The 26,255-nt window shown below is 40.4% G+C and overlaps 1 protein-coding gene across 2 annotated transcripts in view; it reads left to right on the forward strand.

Moving 5' to 3' along the window:
- Positions 1-424: 424 nt before the first annotated feature.
- Positions 425-26,255, forward strand: part of ROCK2 (Rho associated coiled-coil containing protein kinase 2) — a 101,052-nt gene continuing 75,221 nt past the window's right edge. Inside the window, exon 1 of one of the 2 annotated variants that reach the window (XM_071548339.1) lies at positions 425-1,060. In XM_071548339.1, the coding sequence (XP_071404440.1) occupies positions 911-1,060 (150 nt within the window). In that variant the 5' untranslated portion in view covers positions 425-910. The remainder of the gene's footprint in view (positions 1,061-26,255) is intronic. The other variant, XM_071548338.1, reaches the window with a different exon arrangement.

Consider the following 26,255-nt stretch of genomic DNA (forward strand, 5'->3'; position numbering starts at 1 on the left):
TCAGTGCAACCTGGTCTAGCGAAGTTGTCTATGTTCATGTCAGGGGAGTTGGAACCAGGTGATCTTTAATATCCCTTCCAACTCAAAGTATCCTACGATTTAACGATTCACGCCCTGAGTACTGCTGCTGCACCTGAAACGCTGCTCGCCTACCTTCTCTAATGTTGGGAGGGGTTTTTCTGTTTTGTTCTTATTTGTTTCCTATGCATTTGCGCTCCGCGGGCAGGGTGAGGTCTCCCGCGCCACATCGCGCACATCCCTTCCCCTCGGCCGCCCCGCCCGGGCCGGGCCGTGCCCGCCGAGCCCCGGCCGTGCCGAGCGGGGCCTTGTGGGTAGGGGAGGCCTGTGCGGGGCCGGACGCGAGGCCGGGCCGGGCCGGGCCGAGCCGGGCGGGGCCGGGCGGCCCGCGGGGTGAGCGCTGGGGGCGGGACAGATCCGGACCCGGAGCAGGAGCAGGAGCAACATCCGCAGCGGCGAGGCTGGCGGGGGTCGCGGCTCTTGCCGCAGCGCTGCAGAGGGAGCCGCGCTCTGAGCCCGACCCCGCGGCAGCCGCTCCCCCTCGCTGCCCTGTCCGCCTCCCTGCGGCCGGAGCGATGTCCCGGCGGAGCGGGCAGTGAGCCGCGGCCGCCGAGGGACGCCCCGAGCGGGGAGAGGCGGGGGCACGGCGGGAAGCGCTGCGTCCCTCCCTCCGTCTCTCCCTCCCTCCCAGCGCTCCCCTCCCTCTCCCCGCGCCCGGGCGGAGCAGCGGACGATTCCCCGCGCCCTTCATGCCCGGGCGGCGGCCACCGGCGGCGCTGCCCTCCGCTCCCGCCGCGCCGCCCCCGCCCTTCCCCGGCTCGCCGCCGCGCTAGGCCCGCCCGGCGGCCCCGCGCTGTGCCCTCCGCGGGCCCGGCTCTAGGCGGGCCGGAGCATGAACCAGCAGCCGGCGGGGAAGATGTCGGCGGCTCCCCTGGCGGCCGAGGCGCCGGAGCCGGCGGCGGGGATGCTCGAGGGCCGCCAGAGGAAGCTGGAGTCCATGATCCGCGACCCGCGCTCCCCGGTCAACGTGGAGAGTCTGCTGGTGAGGGGCGGCCGCGCCCGGGGCAGCGCTCGGCGGGGGAACAAAGGGAGCGCTGCCCTCGCCTGGGTCGGGCGGGAGGGAACGGGAAGGAAGGAAAAGGCTCCTGCGTCCTGAAGGAGCTTTCTGGGAGAGGACGACAGATCCTCTCCACGGCCCTGGCCGGGCTGCCGGCGGCGGGGAGGTGGCGGGGTCGGCCCTCGCCCCCCGGGGGCGTGAGAGGGGAGCGAGCGCTCCCGGTTAGGTACATCTTACTTGGGAGCAAGTGAGAAACGTCCCTGGGCAAGATGTGACCGTGGGAGGAAAGCGCGTTGTTTTCTCTCCCAGCATCGTTCACCCCGCTCGCTTTGGCGCCTCGTAACCCGCGGCGTGCCCGTCCCCAGGTACCGCCTTTGTGTGCGCGGCCCGCACCCATCGCGCCCCGCACGGCCGCGGGGAGCCCGGGGATGCGGTGGGGAAATAATGCAGGAAAAGGACACGCCTAAGGGAGAAATGTAACTGGGGGAGCCTGTGGGGTCACGTTTATTTTCCATTGGGGCAAATGGATTCGTCTGTCTCCTGTTTAAAATAGCATTTTTCTGTGTGAGTGTATGAAAGATAATTTAGTTTAGCAAGAAATTCATGCCCTCGGGAAGAAGTGGGAAGGGAGTTGGATTTCCCCATTTAAAACATTCAAACTCTGGAAAGGCAGATTATTTTTTGGTTGCCGTTATTATTTTCATTGTTATTATCATAGTTATTATAATTATTATTGCTGTCGCTATTATTTTGACTGAACTTTAAGGTCTTCAACTCTTGTATTGCCAGTGTGTCCCAGTTATGAGGAGCAGAAAAGGGGGGAATAAATCCCAGTCCTTCCAAGAGTTGCTCAAGGCACTTACACTGTGCCTTTTTTTCCCTCCTGCTTTTAAATAACTGGGTTCTGTTTGGCCAAAAATACAGGAACTGACTGAACAGTATGTATGCCTGTGCTGTGTGGAGAATATAGGAATTTCCTATAACATCTGAAAAATGTTCTTCCTGAGGCTGTAGTGCTGTGTTACTCCTCTCATAGATGTTGAGAGGCACAATGACAGCCACAGTCAATGGAGGGGAGTGGGAAACAGTGCTAAATGTCTGGCTGGGTTCAGATAAGTTTTTGCCTAGGCCAAAGCAAAGAGAACTGCCTTTGGGCTTCGCTCCCAGCATTTTCACTTTGGTATTTTGCTAGGAAAACTTTGACCTGTGGCCAAAAAAGAGCAGTTAAAAATAGTACAGTCGTTCTGAAAAATGCATCAGGTTAATACTTAACCCCAGTAGACTTTTTCACACTCTTTGCTTTTATACTCAACAGTGTGATTCTTGTATTTTCTTGCCTCCCATGCCTTGGACATGGATTAAATACACTAAAATATGCTTAAAGAGAAATTCTAACTGTGAAATTGAGGCTGGGCTGCTTAGAACTTCATTTTTTCCCCTTTTCTTTTGTATGCTTACAATGTAGACCACTTCATGTAGTACATTGGGCAAATTGGCAAACCGTGGGAGAGTGTTAGTTGGATTGTAAATGCATTTTTTAATGGTAAAGATCATCACTTTGCTCTCTGCACTCTGTAAGTATTGGTTAAAAAATTAGCAGCAAGTAAAAAATTTAATGCTAATCAATCAAGTTTCCTAGCTTGTGCATTCTAAATGTCTGTGCATGAAATAATTAACTAGTTATTATTCTTATTTAGGAAATTTGCAAATAATTTCCCGTAAAAGCTTTTTCTTTTGGGCTTTAGTAATGTTGCTTTATGCTATTTGACATTAATTTTGCATACTGCTAGAAGTCTGAATATGAAAATATTATATTTATACTGAAAAATATACCTGTTTACTAAACAGCTTACTTTCAGTGTAAATTATCATAAGTGGAAATGTATTTTCAGTTTGAAGTAGAAATGCAGCAACTGAAACTAAGAGTCAGGGAAAACATCTTAAAAAGACTAGCTGGAATGCCACTATTTCATCCTCCAAAAATAACATAACCAAAACTAAAAATGTGGAATGGAATTCAAAATGGAATTCATTTCCTTACAGTGTAAAAAGTCATAAACAGCTGCTATTCTGCATTTTGTGTGCATGCTTTATTTTTGGGAAGCCATAAAAAGTGAAAAAGTAACTGTTAATCTACAACACATGGTGTAAATTTGAAAGATGTGAGAAGCTGAGGTAATAAACTGTCTTTCTCTAGATACCAGTTCCACTGCCTATCAAGAGATGTTTTATTCAGTGGCTCTAAAGAGACTTTCTTTGTGTAGGTCCCTGACCACAGGATGCCTGACCACATCCATCTGTTTCTTCAGCGGGAGGATCTATAAAGCCAAATACATTGATTAATTATGTTCCTTCCACCCCCTCTTTGGGGCTCAAGAGACCATTAGATTTTCTAATGTAATTTTTGCTATATTATATGCATCAACACTTGTTGTTTATGCCTGTGTTGAGCATAACCGTTTGTATTTGATTAAAGCATGTCTTTGAAAAAGATGTATGCTCAGTTCAGAGGCGTAAAGAGATGGAGAACCCACCATTTAGTTTATCCTCATAGTTAGTTATGGAGGAGAAATAAAAAGCATGTTTGTCACCACTCCTTTTCTGCTAAAAAAACAATCACAAAGGACTTTGTATTCATTAGCATAGGTCAGATGTGCAGCCTGCAGTTGGTGGAGTTCTTCTGGTTTTGGTCTGATAAAGAGATGAAATTTGGAGTGTTAGAACTCTTCAGTGATAGGTTTCAGCAGAGACATCTGCAAAGGGAAGTGGTTATTGCAACCTCATTTAGATGTGGACTGAATGCTCCTTTTCTCATTGTAATCATATTTAAAGCCTGTTGCTAGGTTGTCTCTGCTAAGATAAATAACTTTTTTATTGTCACAGCTTTCTGTGATAGGGTCTCTTACTCTTTTTGGTCATGTAGCATTGCATTGGTGGTTATGAAAACCTGTTTTGTGTGTGACATTTAGATTGTGCAGATCACTTTGTAAAGCTACCACATTCTTAAAATTTGCTTTTCTGCCAGTTGTGTCATCCACTAATTTAATGAAGTGACATTTTTATGTGTACTTCACGTACACATGGATGATAGTGCTTAGTGGTATTTGACCTTGAGTGATCTATAAGAGACCCTTCTATAAATACATTCCTACCGAATAGTTCCTAGTTGACAACTACATGTAAGGAGAGCTTGATGGTTCTCAAATACATTTGTGTATTTATGCTTTTGCATATAAGTTCTATGTACAGTATTAACTGAGTTGTTTCCTATAGTATTTAATACACATTATTCAGAGGTGCGCTGGCAAGAGTTAACTGAACACTTAATGTGTTCTAAAACTGGAGCGGATAGGTGACTGTAGGCTGTGTAAAACTGATCCAGACCTCCTCTTCCTTGCCATGTGTAATTGTATCACTTCAGCACATGCTGAACTCAACTTCAGTGATGTATGGTGGTGACGAACAGCTCAGATAAATCTTATCGTCCTCCTCCCTGCCGTGGTCTCTGGGCCTTCGCTGGAGCTGCAGTCGAGGGTACTTGGCCAGGGAAAGGATTTGGCGTCTGCTCTTGGACTCGTTCAGTGCAAGCCTCAGGATTTTAGTGTTAAGCTTAAACTTTGACATTACACTGGTGGTGTAAAATGTTGAGTATATTCTGCCTGCTCTGCTATGTCAGCCTTTGAAAGAAGGAGCTCTTAAAACTGTCATTAGACAGCACAGCAGTGAAATTGTGAGGGCAGTGCTGGGCTACGCTGGGAATGCGAGAATGGTGGACTGAGAAATGGAGAGATGATTAGCAGGAGAGTGCTCAAATGTCTCAGAATATACGTGCCTTAGAACCTAAAAAATGCAAACCCACTAATTTGCCATTTATTTCTTTGTTAAAATAAAGCTGATGGGTAAAATGTGTGTTTCCACTAGTTTGAAGATGAGGAGATGTTTATCTGTGTTGACTCTTGCTATTGAGACCCTGGAATTTTAATGAAAAGTAGGTTGCAGATACAGCTGTGACTCTCATCCTTTCAATAGATGCATTTGTCCATAACAATCTCATCAATTGAATAAATGCCAACTTTATACCAAGAGTGTTAATTGAGCAGATCTCCAGACTGAGCTCAGTTAATATGGGGTCTCCAGGTCATCATGGCCAATACAATGTATCACTTTGCAGGATTTTGGCCTTACGAGCTTTTTTGAAGTGTTTCATATTTAATATGAAAGTTGTTTAATTTTCCTGAATTTATTGTCACATAGATTTGAATCAGCAAGAGCATCTGTTGTGTTAATTTGAGCCAGCATGTATGGGGAAGAGCTGAAAATATAGTAGTTATCAGGATATGATCTAAAATTTGTTGCCCAGTAAGTAGCTGGAAGGCAGATGATTCTCTGTTCCTGAAGAAATAATCTTTTTTGGTTTATTTCTTGTGCTCTTACTTCTCTCTTAGTTTGTGACTCTTTCTATTAAATTTGTATTCTTGATCTGTAATTTTAGAGCATCTACTGCTGAGTTGAAAAAGATGAACTTTAAGAATTGTCTTTTGTTCATTGTTCCCCTGTGATGGATTTATATATAGCAGTATAGTTAACTAGGAAAGGACAGTTCTATTTTCTGACAGCTTTACCTGTTCTTATATTCTGTCTTATTTCAGACTAGGATTAAAGTATTTCACTTGTAGTGTAAGGAAGCATAAAGAACGTTTTGTTCAGCTTCAGTACTTCTACTGCCAAACAAGATGCTTATGGATATTGTGTGTGTATTCCCAAGAGGAATGTTCACTCCCGATATTTCATCTGTATTGATCAGATTGCAGTTTGTCATTTTATCCTTTAGTTGTTCAGTCTCTGTAACAACCAAAGGGAAACAAAAGGATACCCACACTACCAAATTAGCACAGTTTGCTTCTGCTTTATATGTGAAGGAATAAAAATGCAGAATCTCTTCACTTTTTGAAATATTAGTAGCCCCAGTGTCAGTTGGAATGTGTGCAAATGCTGATTAGAACCTGGGTTTTAAAGTACATTTTCAATTCTAACTACTGGCAGAGCAGTGCCAAAGCATTTGTCTAGTCATGCAATCTGAAACAAAAGCTGCCTAATTTAAAAAGAAAGAAAAGTGCTCCCACAGTAACCAATCTCCACAGCTATCAATTGATAATTTCTTGCCAGTGTTTGATCTCCAAAATATGACTGGAATTATAGCAATGTCACAGTGACCTGACTTTGGATTTTAAAGATGAAAATGATTGAAACTTGGTAGTAAAGTTTTACATAATTGAAGAATATTAAAAACTAAACGTGTATTTTTATAACCCATAAGGGACTGGGGGGGGCGGGGGAGTGAGGAGGCTAAATTGTGTCCAAGGTTGTTTTCTAAACTCTTACACTCAAAACCAGCGAATGTTTCTGGTACCAAATTTATTTCAAATACTTTTTTGTTGGTACATCCCATTGGTTAAGAACAAGAGTACTATGTTTATATTGGCAGACTTGACTAGTAATAAACTTATTTTAATGAGCCGCTCGCAGTGTAAACACCCCGCCGAATGCCGTGCTCGGTTCCCGGGCCGTACCTGCTGTGCCTGGAGCCTTTGCTGCTGCTGCGGCCGCGCCGTGGCCAACACCGAACATCGCCCACTGCCATCTCAGGCCCATTGCCCACTGCTCAGGCAGCTGCCCCGGTGCAGGTGGAGCCTCATTGCATCCCGATTTGGAACATCATACTAATTACCTGCTAACTGTGTTTTAAGACTGTACACTTAAACCACAATTTGGCCACCTAATGTGCAGAGGTTGTTGGAATATTTGGCGGATTGTGATTCTCTGACTTACATCCAGATTTCACTAGGCTGGAGTCTCAGTAACAGCTGTTTTATGTGGTGTGGACTTGGCTTTTTCTTTGTGTTCATCTGCTACAGTTACAGCTTTTGGGAGAGAAGCTTTTTTTCATTTATGAAGTATCATGGAGTGTTGAATGGACACAAATTTCTTCATTGTCATGTGAAAGATGCCCTCCTGTTCAGTCTCTGCTTCAGTTGTTGTAGGGTATGGAAGGTGATAGACATGAGAAGGAAAACAATCTGGGTGCCACATAAAATTTGGTTTTGATTATGCTTGCCTTTCAGTCATTTTATTTCATGTAGAATGACTTACCTGAGTAAAGACTTTTGCAAACAGTTGCCAATCGTTTAGTGTTTTCTCTATGCCCAGATGAAGGCGAATGAGCCATGCTGTTAGTGTGCAACATTGTTACTTCAATTCTGTACTCATTCCGTCATTCATTTTGGTTAACAGCATGGTGTCACTCAGATGGTACAGGCAGAGATCAAAAAGGATGCTGTGCAGGAGGGCCTGAACCCTAATCTAGTGCTATCCCTGTATGGCATCGGACAAATCTTTCTGCATTTCCAGCCATATGAAATGGAGATGATGAAATTTTCCTTTTAACCTTTACTGGAGAGCAATTTAATATTTAGGGTGGACTTATGTGATATAAAAAGGATGATCACAAGGCAGCAATACCTCTGAGTGTTTATTCTGAACCTTGAGGATTCAGATAATCAAGTGATTGCTTTATTACCTCTTGACTGTTCTAAATCAGGGGTACTGATTTTATTAATCTGTATTTAAAGTACAGAATAACAGCATCCTACATAAAGCAAGATAACGTTTGTGTGACTCATCCAAACACAAGAATTTTCTTATAATTTTCTTCAGGAGGAAATGAAGAGGAGGTCACATACAGACATGAAAGAAGGTTTGAGCAACTATGAAAGTAGAAAAGAAAATCTTTACTAAATATTATTCTTGGTTTTTTATCTCAAATTGCATAATGTTGATGGTTACTCTTAGCAAATAAATAAATAGCTAGAAGGAAAAAATGCTGAAGTTCCACACTTTCTTCCTGTTTAACTAAAAGCTTGATTACTATTTAAAGGCTGTAACGCATCACTGTTCTTTGTCTATGTCTGTCACTGTTGTTACAGGTAGTTGTCCAAAGTCTGTGGCTTAGTTGTTGGTTAAATATCAAACATTGCTCCCTCAATAGCACAGATTTAGCCTACTATGGAATAGATACAGGCAAATAACTTTGTGTGTTCCTTGGAAATTACTCTTTATTGAATGAACTGTGAATTTGGTAAACAGTACAATTTGATTGACTTTCTGTATTTTCTTTTGTTCAAAATGAAGAGTTCTGCATGGATAAATTCACGTAGTGTGTATGTGCATATCTCCAAAGAGATTATGCTCTAAAAACTGTAACAGCCCAGGTTTTGGTTGAGAGGTGTACCATCGTTTGGCTTGCCTGTGCTATGAAAATGTTCGATTTCATACGGAAACCAGTTTTAAACTGGTTTTCCCTGTGGTTTCTGAAACTGGTTTGTTCTAGTCTCCATTTTCAGTTTAGTGCTGATTATGTTAAGTGCAAGATTAGGGAGAGAGAAAGGCCTCTCGTCCTTTGTTGCATGTTTAGGATGCAAGTTTTTATTTGTAAATGAATTTTAGCACCATCTGCTATATAGGGATGGGTATGTTGGTTGGTATGTGCAGCTGAGGTCATTGGGAAAAGCTGCAGTAAGTAGTTACAGGATGTTATGTTGTGACTTAATATTGTTTCCATCCCTTCTTACACAATTTTATAACCATGCTTGACTTCTGAATTCTGGGTTTTTTGTGGAATTTTTGAACTTTTGTTATAGAAACCTCATGAAGTCTGTTGACTTAGGAATAGAATTATTCCCTCTAATAGCTAAGGAAAATGGAGAAGAGCAGGAAATCATGCTGGCCGTTGTTGGTTTAGTGAATAATGAGAACCTTTCTAATGCTGGGGGTGCACAGACATCATCTGTTTCCATTAGTGAACATCTCCAGACCTCCTCCAACAGTAAAAGTCAGCCCACTTAGGCATAAGCCATAGGTTTTATTTCTTGGCCTATTCAATTTAATGACCTCTTTAGGATATATAAACCTGGATTATAAAGTGCCCCCCCCTTTTCTTTATGTTCTTTTATATAAAAAGTGACTGAGAACAACTACTTGTATTACTCATCTGGCAAGGAGGTACTGACAGTTTATTATTGTATTGCAGCTGCTGCTATTAATTTAAACATTATTCTATGTTTATTTTTTTCTCTGTGAGCACAAAATAGTTCATAATTCTGTTAAGCTCAAGAGTTACATCCATGATGGTATTACAAGCACCTGAACTGAGCTAGAGATTTGATAAGGAAAGCTGAAAATAACTGTGTTTAAAAAATAAAAAAATTCTTATTACCACACTGTAAAGTTTTGTAAAGCCCTGGTTTTTTTAATGGCTTTCAAGTTCACTATTCAGTACTACTGTAAATAAATTACTTTAGCTATATGAAATGTGCTTCTATTTTATTTTTAATTAATTTTTCTTACTTCCCACTCATCATCGTCTTCCCAGAACTGAAGGGTTTGTCTTGACTGTGGAAATGGTGGCATTAATACCAGTTAGGGTGGGGAGCAGCAGGAGTCTTGATGTCAAAATTCTGATGGCAAAGCCTGAATGTAGCAGCAAGTCAGGCAGCACAAACTGTGTTTTATGCACCTAGAGTTTGTTCTGTGTCAGAAGTACTGTAAGCTTGGATTACAAGATACAAGAAACATAAAATAGACTAATAAAAGCTGCATCTCCTGAAAAAATACTCTGCCAGCAGTTCCTTTGAATCATAGATATCCAGTTAGTTCTCTGTTTTAAAAATGACTTCAGTTAGGATTATGAAGGAAACCTCTAAATATGGATGCAATGATGAGGAATGGTTCATGCGTAGAAGCCTGAAACAGCAGCGCCAGGAGGTGTGAATCACTTCTTCTATTTTAATGGTTGGCTGCCTCTGAAGAAAGGCAGTTTAAGTGTCAAAATAAACTATTTCAGTGTTCTTCATTTTTTAGAGGAAATACCAGCATTTTCCCCACATATGCTGTGAAGTGTTTAAGTGCCAGAAATCCCAAATGTCCCCTCTCTACCTGTGAAAGCATCTATACCAAAATTTGACAGATTTAAAATGAAAAATGTAACTTTAAAACCAATTTTGTAAGGTATGACAGTGTTCATTATTAAAAAAGCTCCTAGATTTACATGACTCTTCTGCAAAACTTTACTGGATCAGAAAATTAGACAGCATTGAACCCACCTGCAGAGTTAATATTTCCATATAGGATGGACTGTTTTACTTTTGCTGTACTGCTGAAAGTATTCTCTGTAATGTGGTATTTGTGTTTTGAAATCACTGTCAAAATGTGTAAGGGAAGAGATGCACTGTCTTTCAGACTTAGATGGGAATTCATAAAGTTGCAGTGCACTTGCAATCCAAGCACTTTTTTATTAAATCAAAACCAAGCAAATGTACGCTGAGTTATTTCTGTTTATCAGTGTGCTGCATCAAACGGATGCTGAGTGTGGTGAGGGAGAGGAATGGCTGTTTTGCCTTTTTGGAGTGTGCAGGAGGCAGTCTTATTTATGCACATTTTATTCCAAGGTACAACTTTTTAGTTGGATTTTGATTTCAGGCTTAATTCTGGAGCATAACTATCTGGGGAGATTGCTGTGTGATTGAACTATTTTCTTGGCACACTGGAATTGGTTTGGGGTTTATTCACTGAGTAATTTTCTGAATTGTGGAACTGGTACTGTATTTAATGCCATCATGTTTTGGTGTATTTTCTCATGTGTAAAATCTTAAGCACTGTTGGGTTAGTTGCTCTCTAAAATGGAAGGAGGAGGGGAAACAAATGGGCCTCGTGGTCTAACAGGTTCACTGATGCTGAAAGCACATCAGGATTGCGAGAGGAGCATAACATTTTTTCTTTCTTGTGTTTAACTACATGCAAAATAGTCATGCAAGTAAAATATCACTACAGTTTGTAAGTTTGTATCTAATAACAATAACGCAGATTGTGTCAGGGTGCTGTAGTGCTGGAGCTGGCGCAGTATTGCCCTGTCCTGGTGGGAAGTTCCTGGGCTGTGGTTTGGGAAGCATTGCCGTGGTTACAGCGTGGGCAGGGGGGGCCTCGCACAGGGGCTCAGGTGCTGCTGTTGTTGCACTTGCTGCTATAGATGTGATCGTGCAAACCATCATTTACCCTGAAAGCTGGCAAGGTTCATTTTAAGCATAAATTGCTGATTATTCTGCTGATTTTGACTTAATTGTGAGATGAGACACAGCATGACAGAATAGGCTAAGAAATAGAGTGGTGAAATTCAGTGCTACCATTCTTGCAGCAGAGCAAGAGGTAGTAAAGTAGGAATAGAAGATAATTTCATCTAAAATAAAGCAATTATGATTATCTCATGTTATTTCTGAAAATGCTGGTCCGTGAGTAAATGTACATGGCCCTATTCCATAATCAGCTTTTTCTTATGTCTGAACTCCCATGGACAGTGAGATGTGTGTATCCAGTTGTATGTAGATATTCCATGTGCAGTAATAAGGAATGACCAGAAACTCCAAATAAATTAAGGACATGACTCTGCCTGGAAGGACCTGAAACATCAGGATCATGCTCTTACCTAAGTGATATGCAGTAGAGCTGTTAAACTGTTTTTAATTGATATAAGGACTTTGTATTCTTAGATTTAAATTGTGCTTTAGTAGAGAGCCAGCAATGATCCCTGCCTGCTGTTGGGTAGTGCCAGGCTGTTGTGGCTGTCCTGTTTCTGGTTAGGTCATGGGTGTGTGCTCTGCACCTGTGTATATTCATAGAGGATGTGTGCAGAAATACTCTTACAAGAGAGTATGTAAATTTTTTTCTTTCCACAACCTTTAGCCAAGTGGATACACCTCTGATCCTAGTGATGGATGTACGGATTTTTTCTTCAAGTATGAGAAATGTGACTCCTTGAGGAAGCAGCCTATTCAGATGGCTCATGTGGGGATTGATCTGCAAGAATTTTCTTGCCTTTCCATATCAGAATTGCTTGTTGCCAAAGTGGAAGGAAAATGTGGGAAACATGAAGTCTGTGGGAAAACTATTTTCCACTTATGGAACCATGTTGGATTTGAAATGTGTTTTCTATTTTGCTTTATTTTCCCAAGTAATCTGGGATATTCAGCTAGCCCTGAATATCTTAACCATATTTTTTATTTCACTGTCATGGTTTTTTTAATTATTTTTATTAAAGACAAATTTGCACATAAAGGGGAAAGTGAGGTGATCATGGTGGAATAAACACAAGCTAAATAAACTGAAATTATTCTTCTATTTTAAGATTTCCTTTTTTTGCTATCATGATCTCAGCTGATATTTTTAATGTTAGTTTGTAAACAAATTCTGATAAAATTGTAATTTAACTGTCTCAGTAAAGGCAGACATGCATGTCTTGTGTTAAATACATGGTTATTAAGGCAACATTTTGTTTGTATGAAGATAATACTACTACCTTGCAGGGCTATTATCAACTGGAAGAAAATTTTTATACCTGGTTTGAGGTTTACACTGTCCAGAGGCCTTTCCTTATAATCACTTTAACTTGAAAAGGCTTTAAAATAGTCTTACCATTATTACAGTATAGGTATTTAATTGTAAGATTGAGACCAGAGTTCGAGGATGTGAGTTCCTTTGTGAAAATCTCCACCAGCCATAGACAAAGACTTTAGAATGTTTTTCTGTCTTTTCAGATAAGCAAGAGACATGAACAGTCAGGGGATGAGGGAAGCCTTAGAATGCTGTAGGATTTGGAATCTGTTTTGAGTGACTTCCAGAAGCAGAAAGAGATGAGATTTTGCAGACCCGAGCTTACCAGATGGGTAGTCTGTAAGGCTGTGAAGGAAGAAGATACAACAGAGAAGGTGGCCCTTTTATTTTTAAAAAGTTGGGCACAGCAGAGCCAGACATGCATTCTCAGTTGTGTGTATGTGCAATATTATTAATGGAGCCAACTTTGCTTTTCTGCCTTAGGAGTGGCGTACTTAAAAGGGGAATAGACTTGATGGTCTCAGTAATTGTAGAATCTGCTGAGTTGGAAGGCACCCAACAAGATCATTGAGCCCAGCTCCAGGCCCTGCACGGGTCACCCCAATAATCACACCTTGTGCCTGAGGGTGTTGTCCAAATGCTTCTTGAGAGCACTGTCAAGCTTGGGGCTGTGACCACTTACCTTGGCGAGCTTGTTCCAGTGCCCAGTGATCCTCTGAGTGAAAAGTGTTTTCCTGGTATCCAACCTAAACCTCCCCTGACTCAGCTTCATGCTATTTCCTCGAGTGCTGTCACTGGTCATGGGAGTGAAGAGATCAGTGCCTGCCCCTCCCTCATCCCTCTTGAGGATGTTGAAGACCATGATGAGGCTGAACAGACCAAGTGACCACAGCTGCTCCTCATAAGGCTTCCTCTCCAGGCCCTTCACCACCCTCAGGGCCCTCCTTTGGACACTCTCTGAGACCTTAAAATCTTTTTAATATTGTAGCAACCAAAACTTCACACAATACTCAAGCTGAGGCCGCCCCAGTGCAGAGCAGGGTGGGTCAATCCCCTCCCTTGACCCGCTGGTGATGCTGTGCCTGATGCCCCCCAGGACAGGGCTGGCCTTCCTGGCTGCCAGGGCACTGCTGATGCATATTCAACTTGCCATCCACCAGGTCTCCCAGGTCCTTTTCCATGGCACTGCTTTCCAGCGTCTCATTCCCCGGTCTGTACACACAACCAGGATTGCTCCATCCCAGGTGCGGTATCCAGCAGTGGCTGTTGTTAAACTACATGTGGTTCATGATTGCCCAGTTCTCTGATTTGTGGAGGTCTCTCTGCAGGGCCTCTTTGCCCTTCAGGAGGTCAACAGCTCCTCCCAGTTTAGTGTCAAACTTACTTAGTATTTCTTTCAGTCCTGTGTCTAAGTTAATGAAGATATTGAAGAGCGAATGGAGCCCTGTGGAATCCCACTGGTGACTGGACAACAGCCTGGGGTTACTCCATTCACTGTAACTCTCTGTGCCTACCTGTGAGCCAGTTGCTCTTCCATCATGTGATGTGGTTATTCAACTGTGTGCTGGACATTGTGTCCAGAAGGATACTGTGAGAGGCAGTATCCAAAGCTTTGCTGAAGTCAGATTACATCTGCTGGCTTCTCTAGGGGAACTAGAGTGGATTGCTGTTTTCTGGATTATTTTTTCATAGTCTGGATTTTGATTTTATTTTCTTTTTTAAAGGTGAACATATTTTTGTACTTATTATGGGCTTCAGTCATTAAGGGTTGTACTGATCAAGTTTTTATATACTTAACACAAATATATTTTTCTTGGAAGAATTTGTAAATGAACCTGTAAATTTGTATGCTGTTGGATTGAGATACCAGGCGTCTTTTAATATTAGAACAGTGAGTGTTCAGAAATCTGAGGAACACAAGTTTTTCAGTATGGGAAACTGAATCTGAGTGATCTCCAGCTTCTAACTTGTGTCCTTCTCCCTTAGTTGTATGAATCCATTTTAAACCAAATGGCTAACAGGGTTCCACAAACAGTCTCGCTATCAGTTAAAGCAGGAGCTCCACCTGCTTCCATGGGGCACCACCCTGATGGTGCACAATGTTTGTGCTGGTGAGTTGTGAATTGCTCTGATAACTAACCTGGATTAAAGCTGTCCTGAATCATTTTCTCACTTAATCCTGGCTGATTTGCAGAAAACAATGGTAACTACTACAAGAACAAAAAAAAACCAAATAGTCCCTAATCCTGAACCTGTCCAAAACAAACTAAAAAATCTGCAGCATATCTCCTTTCCTCAAGGAACTAGATTTCAAATGAATGGTGTGTTTATTGATTAAAATACGCAGCCTAATTTTTTTGAATACCATCATCTGGGTGTCCTACCATGGTGTTGGTAATGAAACTTTGAAGAGATCCTGGGGACAGGAACAAATCTCTGTGTACTGCAGTGCAAATGCTGTAGCTACTTTCGGATTGCAGACAACTTCAGTTCAGCTAAACTGGGCTAATATAAATAGAGGAGAAAAGAGAATTAGAATAAAAGAATGAAATAAACTCTGCTATCACATTCAGGGTAATAGCACACTGTCTTACTAGCCTGTGTACAGAGAAAATTGGAGAAACTGGAAAGGGTTTTTTATTATCAAGAAATTTGTAAAAGGTCAATTCCTGTTAGTACTTGTCTGTGTTTGAATTTAGGTAACTAAAACAGGAGGTTTGTGTGGTAGTCTTTTGCTTTAATCTTTTGTTGCTTCCCCTCTGTTTTAGGAAAAGCAGGATTCTGTCAGTAAATAAGTTTATTTTAAAGATAAATACTGGCTCATATTTTGTTCTGAAAACAGTTGAAAATAGTGGAATCCACCAACATGTGAAAAGCCAAAATGACTAATTTGAGTTGTTGACTGCCAGGGATTATTCAGAAGTTGCTCTTGGTGCCATGTTACTGCTGCTCCATCTCTGTTATGTGTGTTCTGTTGCACTGGCACAGAGCAGACTGATAGCAGCCTGTTTTGGTACCTACCTGGATTAAATCATAGAAATACTAGTTTGACTTTACACAGTGCAGTGTTTTCTGATTTCATATTCTTAGCTTAGGGCAACAGCATCAGCTACATCAGTAGTGTTACACTGAGACAAGATTGTTTTAAGTTTAAAGAGAAAAGGATTTATTTCTGTGTTGTTAATGGCAAGGGAGGTATATTTAAATAGATAAAACTGTTGTGAAGGTTCCACAGAAAATTCCTTCACCCCCCACCCCAGCCTGTGTTGATACTGGGAATTGTGCCAGCCCAGGTGCAGGACCTTGCACTTGGCCTTGCTGAACTTCTTGAGGTTTACATAAAGAAACAGACCAGTAGTTTACTGCAGTAACTGGAATTGGTATTCTCAATTCTTTGCCTGACAATCTCACAAAACTGTATCAAATATAATTTGTGGAGGGAATAAGCACCACGGTCAGTTTTATGTTCAATGTGATTTCCATTTGTAGCCTGATACTAAGCAATTCAGAGCCCTATTTTGGTAACAAAGTAGATTAAGGATGGTATGAAAAATACTTTTGCACCATTATAGTGCAGGAACCATGACAGCATCAATTTCTGTAGATGCTGGATCTCCTAATAAGACATGCTAAAAGAAATTTTCTTTCAGAGAAGTCTGTATCCCAGGGGATTGCATTAGCCAGTTCTTTTCATAGAAGTTCCTTTTTTGACAACACTAATGTGGAAAATCAAATACAGCATATCCGAAGTCTGTATCGTTACCCTGTGCAGATGTTGTCACAATGTACATATCATCTGTTCACAGAAAAGATGAAATGAGTTTCTCTGTCATAATGGGAGGGTTTTTTTGGCGTTTGAGTTTCTTTCTCCAAGACATTAGATAGCCACACCAGGATTTCTTTAATTACTATTTAACAAATCATGAAAGGGAAATGGATCCTAGAGATTCCTCACAGTCTTTTGAAAGACACTTTGGGACAGGGGGAGTGTCTTTCAAAAATATTATTAGAGTGCAGTTTTGCAAGCACTTCCATGCCTGTTTAGCTTAAAACATTTTAGTAAATACAATTAAGTGGGTAGGACTAGTGGGCCCAGAATTAGGCAAGGGGTTGTTTCAGTCCAGAGGGCTGAAATCTGCAGTGGATTGGGTGGTTGTTGCCAGGACTGTAATTTTTCCTTGACATCTCTTTGATATGTAAGATACTTGTTGTACCCACTTCTTTCTAATCTCTCTTCTCATCTTAGAGCAACATGGAGCCATTTCAGTTGAGAGTAACAAACGAGGTCTATTTCCTAATAAAAATATGCTCTGTGTAAGTGGATTCCGTATATCTGAGAGCTAATGTTTAAATGAGTGTTCTGTTAGCTTGTAGTTCTGTGAGCTTAGTCACTACTGCTTTGAAGCCAAACAGTTTACCTTATGTGAAATTTAGTGATGCATTCAGTAATTCAGTTACACATTCAACTCATCTCCATGGAATTCCACCCCTTCTTTCTCAGGTATTTCATTGTGTTTTTGGAGTGAGTGCCTTATGGAGAAATAATTGGAGGAAGAGGAAAGGGCAGATGTCCCGGCCCCAGTGATGATTTGATTTTCTTTATTGCAGACTCCAGATGTTTTTTTCTGTTACTAGAATATCCGGGTGAAACGTGGAGTGTAACTGAAATATTTGCAACTGTGCCACTGTGATGAAATCACAGAATTAAAATTGCTGATTTATCACATCTTTAATTGTGAACCGGTTGATGGAACCTTTTTAATAATTTTCTAAAAGAGTTTTATGTTAAAGACATTGAAAATTTTCCATTCTTTGATATCACTAGTAGGAGGATACAGTGTTTCTTTTGTGTATCTGTGTATGTTACTCTTCCTATCAGCTGTGATTCTATGTTTATTTTCATCCACTTTGAAAAATAGAAATATGTGACCCTGGAAGTATTTTTCAGTATTTTTAGTGAGGAAATACTGTCTGTCTTTTCTTTCCCCTGAGCTTTTCAGTAAGTTTAATCAGGTGATAATGGCTGACAGATGTTCTGTCTTGTTCTTCTGAGCATTTAGTAAAAATTAGTTCTATTTTATACATAGTTTGCTCATCTTGGTGCACCTGCACTATTTTATTGCACTAACCTTTGAAAAGCAATTTCAACCCAAACTGTCAAAAAATAACCTGGCATCTTCTCTTTTTCTCCCCTTTTTCTCCATATGAACTTAAGTAATCTTGAAAGAAAGAATATATTTTGTAATTTTGGGATAAATAGTAGTATTTTCTAGCCACTTATTTTATAAGTGGTTATGGTAATTGCTGACCTCTGCTGTTTGTCAGAAACACTTTCTGCAACAAACTTCAAATGTTGGTGAATATGAGCACAGTTCAGTGTTATGAGATACATCTTAAACATGAGTGACATAAGTGAAGAAAACTGCAGTCTGTCTGACCTGTGGCCTGGCTGCCCTCAGAGCTGCTGCAAGCTCTGCCTTCAGTTTGGGGAATTACATTTGTTTTTCCATAGGTTGTTATTCTGGCTTCCTCAACTATGATATATCGAGACAAATCTTGTAGGGAAAATGCAGCACCTGACTGGGAAAGGGCAGCTTGTGCTGGGAAAGGTGGTGACTGTTTCTGTGGTCCTTAATTCTGTGGGATTTCATTGCATGGTTTTGGAGCAGCCTCTCAAACTCTTGGGCCTCCAGACAGAGATGGTGAAACTCATCTCTGTTCGGGAAGCCTCTTTGCTCAAGAGGAACATAATGCACATCAGTCTTCATTCAGGTGAGAGGTTTAAGGGATGTCTGGACACTGGAAGGGGCAGTGGATGAACAGGGTGCTCCACAGGGAATGCTGAGATCAGTTTGCAAAGTCCAAATCAACCACAGGGAGCCAAAGGCTGTGTTGAGACAGCCAGTCTGGCTGTGGAGGAATACTCAGTGTTTTGTATGGCAGGACTAGACTCCAGAAACCTTTATGTCCATAAAATTGTATGGCAGAACTCCAGCATGATTTAAGATAAGTGAGGCTTATCTGCAGAGTGAGATAGGAAGTTGAGGAGGAAAGACGTTCTGATTTTTGCAGGGTGGGGCTTTTTTCCTTTTTTGTTTGTTTTTTGGTGTTGTGGGTTTTTTTGTAAGGGCAGGGAGAAAAGAGATTTTCAAGTTGACAGTGCAGATACATGAAACAGGATAAACATTCTTTCAGACTACTTATTATAAATCCAAACAACACTTTTATGAGCGAGGTCATGACCTGTGTCTTAAATAGAATGAGAAAGAAAAACTACTAGAAGAGGTGAAGTGATGTTCCTATTTCTCTGTAGAGGACAATAGTTTGTGATTAATCTTTTCCCAAAATATGTGTTTAATGGTAAAGCTCTTTGTGTTTAAAGCTGAAGGTGACCCACGTGTGGTATGTCAGTATGATTTTCTTATAAATTATCTTTCTCCTTTTCACTGTCTCTAGATTTCCAGCTCTGTTTCCTAAGCAAAAGAAGATACGATATCCATGTTTGAGGAATGTTTTATTTAATTATATAAATATTCACTATTTTGACATTTTAGCTTTCTTTTTATGTTTGTCAGTAAATGAAGAATGAATTTTCTGGATGACTCTTAAGATATGTAGGGAGTGTTTTGTTCCTGAGACAACTATCTGTCTCTACTTAGATGTGAACCATGACATAGCAAAATAGAAAGCATTTTCTATGGATAAACTAATACCTATTGATAGCAGGCTTAGCATATTTTCTTACAGAGTTATGAAAGTATTTTCTGTTCTTTAAATAGGCTGATTAGTATGCTCAGAAACAATCAGTTCCAAAGACTTGATGCATCTTTTAAAATGTAATTGTATTGGCAGGATAAAATAAAGAAGTTCTTTACATTTTTTGTTGTTTTTTTTGCCCACTCTCTCATTTTTTAAGGTTTGAATTAAATGATATTTTCTCAGGAGTAATTCCCCATACCTGAAAATGATCTGCCTTGCTATATCCTTTCCGCTGCCTTTCCCCTGGTTGTTTTAGTTTTCTGCCCCTGCAATGAGCATATTTAAGTAACTAAATGGCCAAAAATGAAAACTGCAGAAGACCCATCCAGTTTATCTCCCTGAACGGGCTTGCTCATGGCGGGAAGGGCATCACTGCTGAGTCAAAGGATAGGTGGGGATTTTGTTTATGGGATGGGGAGGCTGGTTTGGACTGTGCTGGAACTTCATCCTCAGACCTTGAATAGATCATTGCTGTAGGCAAACATGCTGCTTGACTGGTTAATCTGCAGCCCTGAAAATTACTGTGTGTTGCTGTAATTGATGTGCTCATTGTTACACGCCAGTAACAGACTCAGCTTTGGAAGAAGCGTTAGTGTTAACCTGCTTTCGAGGTTTGTTTTGGGAAGAATTGGGTGGAGTAAGTTCTTGAGACATCCATCCTGACTGCTGTGGGTATCATCCATGGCATAGGCTTGAATTTCTCTGCAGTTTTTATTCAAATGCTTCTTGATAGTGTCAGCAATGTAATGGCTGTCTTCTGCAGTTTGGGGCAAAAGGAAAGAAATAAGCTTCAAAAGGTTTTTTTATACTTCTTGATAAGCATGTATATTAGAATGCCATATAATAATAATTGTTTTATATAAAAATTTTCACTACTTGGTCACTCTTAATGAAAAGTACCAGCTGTTCAGTAATTCCATTTCAGAACCCTTCCAAAGAGCTGCTTTTGATTGCTTTTCTTCGGTCAATTACAACAAAGTAATTTCCAACATATTTTACAGTTTCAACATTTTCACACTTGTTATCTGTAGAAGTCCTCCAGGGTTTGTTAAAATATGTAGCAAATAACTAATAAAATGTAGCAAACAACTTCATCATGTGTTCCAAGAGTCAATCTCTACAATGAGACCTTTTCTCATTTGCCTTTAAGAGAATCCTGTTTTAATGATTTTAATTGACAGTATGTTTAGATACGGATTTCAGATTTAGTAACCTTATTTTTTAAAACTTGCATTATAAAATAATTTTATGTGTTCTATATAATATTTGCAATACCTGTGGCAATTTGTTTTGTATAAGGCAGATATTTTGAGATGATGAGACATGGAGGAAGGCAATGTAGGAGGCACAGAGTGCACAGAGTTTATTTATAAATCTCGTAGGTGCATTAATGTCATGGAAGGAATGAATAAGGAGAGAGCTTGTATTAATGCTCTCATTTACATAACCTTTTTAATGAAAGGATTAATTGGCTGAAAGCCATTTAATGTTAAAGAGATGAAATGACATCACAGAGCTAAAACTAAAAGGTTGGAAAGACCTTTGTGTTAAACTATAAATTGCATTCCAAGAAATGAGGTAAAATAAATACTCTCAATGTAAAGTCACAACTTCACAGGGCCACCCAGGTGTTCTGTTGGTGTTCTGAAGCCCCAGTAGTTTATGCAGTGGTGTGTGGCTCCCTAGAGATGGTGCCAGGCGAGATCCTCTTTTGCTCCCCAGTCGAGTTTTTGAAGTGCTGTTAAATAACATTTCTATCAAACATTTGCTAATTTACTGACAGCTTTTTTCAGTTACATTGGACACTTCTGCTGAATTCCACTGTGAATTTCTGATTCCACTCAGGAATCCTCTGTGAAGCACATGGAAGTCAAATGCTTATAATAAAGCTGCAGCTTAACTGAACTTGTGTGGTAAATGTAATACTTTCACTGAAAATGCTGTGATAGTGTTATTTCATACAATATACCTCCAGTACATCTTTCTAAATGATTATTGATACGCATTATTTGGAATTTCTCTGCTTTTGTGAAATTGGTGGAGTGCCATTATTTGCCTGTGAAGTAGATTGGGTTATGGCTTTGCCATTAAATAGCCTGAAAACCAACTAACCTTCCAAGAGCAACCTAAAGAAGGCACTGAGTTTAAGGAAAAACACTTTGTGTCCTCCACAGGCCTGTATGTGCAGCCAGGGAAAAAAGAACGGGTGAACTGTTGTAATGTAGAGAGAAGAATTCTGAAAAGTATTATTTAAAAACTTTTTCAGAAAAAAGCCCAGTAATCAACAGTTTGTGGTCTTTTCAATCTCAAGGTTGGAAAAGGTCTTTCACTGTGTGATCTGCTGAGAAGAGCAGCATATGTTGTTAGTACAGCAGATCTCTTCACATGTAATGAATTAAAGAAGATCAGTTGTATGAAAAAATGACATGACAACCTGGACTGTGTAGATAAGTTTAAAGAGCTGAATAAGACACTGCAGCTCTAAAGAAAAGATATGACTGTGGTCAAACATTTCACCTTGAGAACAGTTAATGACAAATTATGGGAATAATGCAAGATCAGTTCTGATACTATGAAATTGTGTCTGAGATGGGTCTGTAGCAAGGAAAGAAACCCAAAGGAGACAAAAGCAGGAGATGAGAGGAACACAGGAGTATGACTTTATTAAAAAAATGACTTCTAACATTATATTACTGAATCTGTTAAAACGCCACTTTTAAAAAAGCCTTAATAATTCAAGTAAGACTGTTCTGCTGACTTCAGTAGAAATAAAGTGAATCTTGACTAAAGTACATTACTGCAGCACAAAGTTTTGAGATACTTTTAACTTTTCTTCCTTGTTTCTGTGGCATAAAGAGCTGGTGCAGTTTGGTTTGCAAGTGGAAGTTGTGAAAGTACTTACCTCATTTTCCTGCCTGCTGCGCAGAGTGGGTTCCCTCTGCATTGATAGGGACAGTACTTCATGTTCCTTTGAGCTGCCCAAAAAATCACAGCATAAATTTCCATTGATCTTTGTTCTTCTGTCATACCTTAAAATGTGCATTTGATCCACTTCTGTCCAGCGAAGGACCTGGATCTTTCAGTGGAACATGATGTGTCAGCGGGAAGGTTGAGCAGCTGAGAGGCGTCTGTGCCTCAGAGCTCTTGGCGGGGTTGATGAGGGTCTCTGAATGCTTCCTGGATTGTGCTTGGTGAGAAAATCTAAAAGAAGAGAGTTAGTTTACTAAGATCATGGCTGGTTGGAAGAACGTGCTTAATTGCAACACGCCGTGATTACACAGTCAGAAAGCGAGTTTTCATAGAGTGTCATGATTTGTGTTGTCACAGCTACACTGAGGGTGGCTTCACTTTTTTCTGTTCTGAGTGTCAGAGCTCAACAAGTGTGTGGTACCACACTTGGAGTTTTAAGTTTGACATATACATAGTTTGGATAAATTGCAAGTCATTGTGATACTCCTAAAAACTCCTGCTTTTCACAGGAACACAGATATGGTGGCTGATGCAGATGGCTGTGTGTTATGTAGCACCTTCTCAAACTTGAGGCAGATGAGGAAATTAAATTGTTTCCCGTATAATCATTGTAATGACTAGAGGATAGCATTTGAGCAGCTGTTCATAGGGGTTCTGCTTTTGTTAAGCTGCCTCCTGTGGTAAGTGGAAGATTTTTAAAATGAAGCAAAATATGATTATAATGTCCTAAACATTTTAGAAGAGAAAAATGCTCATAGAATCTTAATTGAAGTAGCTGAAGGGGCTGTAATCAATATGTAGCAAAGCCTGGTTGCAGGTTTCCATGTATATTGTAGAGTAAGATTGGATTGCAAATTTATGGGTGGCTTCAGAACTCAGGATACTTGTGGAAATGCCAACTCAGTGGGATTTCTACTTACTTATTTCAAATTTTCCCATTGTAGATTTTTTTCCTAGTACTTTTTTAAATACAGAACATCTAAAATTTTGCTCGTAAGAGCTTTCATATTTAAAGTCTCAATGACAAAGGGAGTGAGTTAATATTTTCATTAGCATTCTTGTTAATTGAACATCACAACTATAAATGTAAAATTGACTTGCAAAACAACGTGTCCTAGCAAACAACCCTGATTTTTTGTAAACTACATGTTTATAAAAAAGAGTAACATTTGTTCATCTGGAATAGAATTCCACGTCAGATATAAGGATAAGGGACCTGCTCTGAGGGCAGTGTTGGTTTTCATATGCAGTTGAAGGACAGTGTCCTAGTTTTGAAAGTGCTTGTCTGTGAGATTGTCTTGAGGATGTGGGTTTTTTCTTCTCCTTTCTAGTTTTGAGACAGAGAAATAGTAGGGAAGAGCTAGCAAATACTGGTGGAGAAGCAGCTCTGAAGGTTTCTTGGCGCAGGGGGGACAGTCTGGTTCTTATTTCTGAATGCATAAAGGGACATAAAGCCCTTGCCCCGTCCCGCAGCCACCGCAGCTGTAAGTGAGGAGGGACCAGAGGGGCTGCCCTGGCCACCCTTCCTGCCCCACGCTCAGCAGTGCCCCGTGAGCTGCTGGGCACACAGAGGCTGGCAAAGGGCTGGAGAGGCAGCATTTTTGTTAAACTGATCTTACTCCCAGCAAGGGAAGTTTCGTTGCTTGCCTGAGTGTTGTTTGCAGAATGGATGAGATAACGCACTGTGACGTTGGTAGAGTGAAAATTCATAAGAGGGAGGAGAAGGGAATTGCATCACTAATCTGGTGTGGTTGCTCCAGAAGTCTCTGCCTAGAAATCTGCGTTTCAAGTTACATTGGGAAGTGCAAGGAACAGCCGTTGAGATCATCCAACTTCTGATTTGCAGTACAGGGGTGATGGTGAGCTGGACTCTGGGCATGATCTGCACTGCTGGTATTGCTCAGAAACAGCCATAACCAAAAACAGCTCTACAGTCTGCTTGGGGGCTCGGCCACTGCTTTGGGTGTCTGCACTGGGGAAGACTTTGTTGTATTGTTGTAAAGCATTTTCTCTGGGAACTCAGGGGACTTGTGATTCTGAAGTCAGGGCTGTCTTCTTGGTGCAAGATAGTACTCTTAAAGTTGGGTTTTTTTTCTTTGACCTGTCCCTGTTTTCCTTGTTGTTTGACCTGTACCCTTGGCAGCCTCAAAGGCTTCCCTTTGTGCTGTCCCCACTCTTGCTGTGTAAGCCTAGTGCATTGCTTACAGTCATTAAGCCTGGAAAGGACTCTTAAGATCATCAAGTCCGACCACTAACCTAACATTAAAGAACAATAAACTTCCATTTTCAGATTATTTTCCCCCACATTATTTCCATGGATGTTACATGGGGGATTCTGGAAACTGTTTACAAACAGTGAATCCTGCTCTGTGTGAATGACCTGAAAGTCATCTGTCTTACTGGTTCAACAGGCAACTTCAAGGCACATTTTTTTTTCACTTGTTGATTGGGAAAGACTCAGATAAGTGGTTGTCAAATTTGATTCAATTTATGATGCTTTGTGGACTGGGTTTTTTACATTTGAACATAGGATTAGTTGGAAAACAATCGCATGGTCCTTTACTAAAGAAATTTTTGAACAAAGATAAATAATTCTAGAACTAGTTCTGGAATTTTAACACTAGTTCTATAATTCTAGTACTTACTTGTGTTATAGTATTTTTGGATTTTACAGGAAAGATCACTTCTGAACAAAATGGCATCAGTTTCTCCAACATTATGGATCAGTGGTGTAGCTGGGGAGTTAAATTTCCATTTAACTAATTTACTGTCTTCTTAAAAATTTTAGTATCTAATTTCTTGCATAGTTTAGTAGCTAATGGGAATTAAAGTCAATGCAAAAGCATTAATTTATAATTGGAATGAAACCATTCAGATTGAAAAACCCATAATAATTTTATCTGCTCCTTCCTTCCTTTCGCCCAAGTCTTAGTGGTAACATTTAGAATACCTTTCAAAATGTCTTTGGAATGATCTTTGTTATTTCCCTGTGTAATCCTGTTCTATCCTTTTGTCTTTTTAAGTCTTGACTGCCTTTCTTGTCTGCATTATGTCTGCTAAAACTCTGGCCTGGCTTTTTTTTTGTCATTTTACTATTAACCTGGATTTTCAGTATCATAATTTATTGTAGAAACTTGACTGTGGGTTTTTGTTCTGCTGTTTAGTTTGCATGAACAAATGTGATCTTGTTTTCATGCAAACTTTCATCAGTATTTGATGATTAATGTTTTAGGTCTTAAATATCTTCTAATTTGATGACAGCAGTATTTCTTAGCGGTTTTGACACTTCTTCCCCTATCCTTTGTAGAAGAAATTGATGCTATTAAGCAAATACAGTCACATGTACTTTTCAAACAGGTGTTTCATTCATAAGTTTTAAAGTCACTGAGGAATCGACAAAATACAAGGGTCAGGTGCACATTAATGAATTTTCACAAATAGTTCTTATTGTGGTGAAAACTAGGACTGTAATTCACTGTTCCTGAAATGTGCACTTAAACCTGGGTGATTGGAGAACATAATGAAGTCAGGTATGTGCTTTCGAAGAACTGAAATTACATTTTCAGATGAGTCAGCACGAAGGATTACTGCTTCTAGGAGTTCTATTTTGGTATCTAACTGAAGTATTTCCACTGAGAGTGATGGCTTTCTGAGTGAAGAGATGGATTAAATATAGAATTACACAGTGTGTAGTACAGGGGTGATACCAAAACTCAGAAATCAGTATTAGAGGGTAAGCTGCGTGGTGGGTCATTGCAGCTGTAAGTGATTAAAATTAAAAAGGGATCTTACCTGTCACCTGTGTACCTTCGTCTTCCTGGTTTGTGTACAGGAAGTTACAGGCCAGGAACACTCCAACAGCCAAAGACAGTGAAGGTGCAAATCAATGCCAAAATGTCATGGGTTTGGATGGGATTATTTTCTTGAGAGGTTGGAAACAAGTGTGTCCATCTGAAAATCACATTACTCATGGCTAAAAGGACACACATGCATATGTAGAGCAAAAACTTTG

Source organism: Pithys albifrons, chromosome 2 (assembly GCF_047495875.1).
Source record: "Pithys albifrons albifrons isolate INPA30051 chromosome 2, PitAlb_v1, whole genome shotgun sequence".
In the NCBI taxonomy this organism is placed as follows: Eukaryota; Metazoa; Chordata; class Aves; order Passeriformes; family Thamnophilidae; genus Pithys; species Pithys albifrons.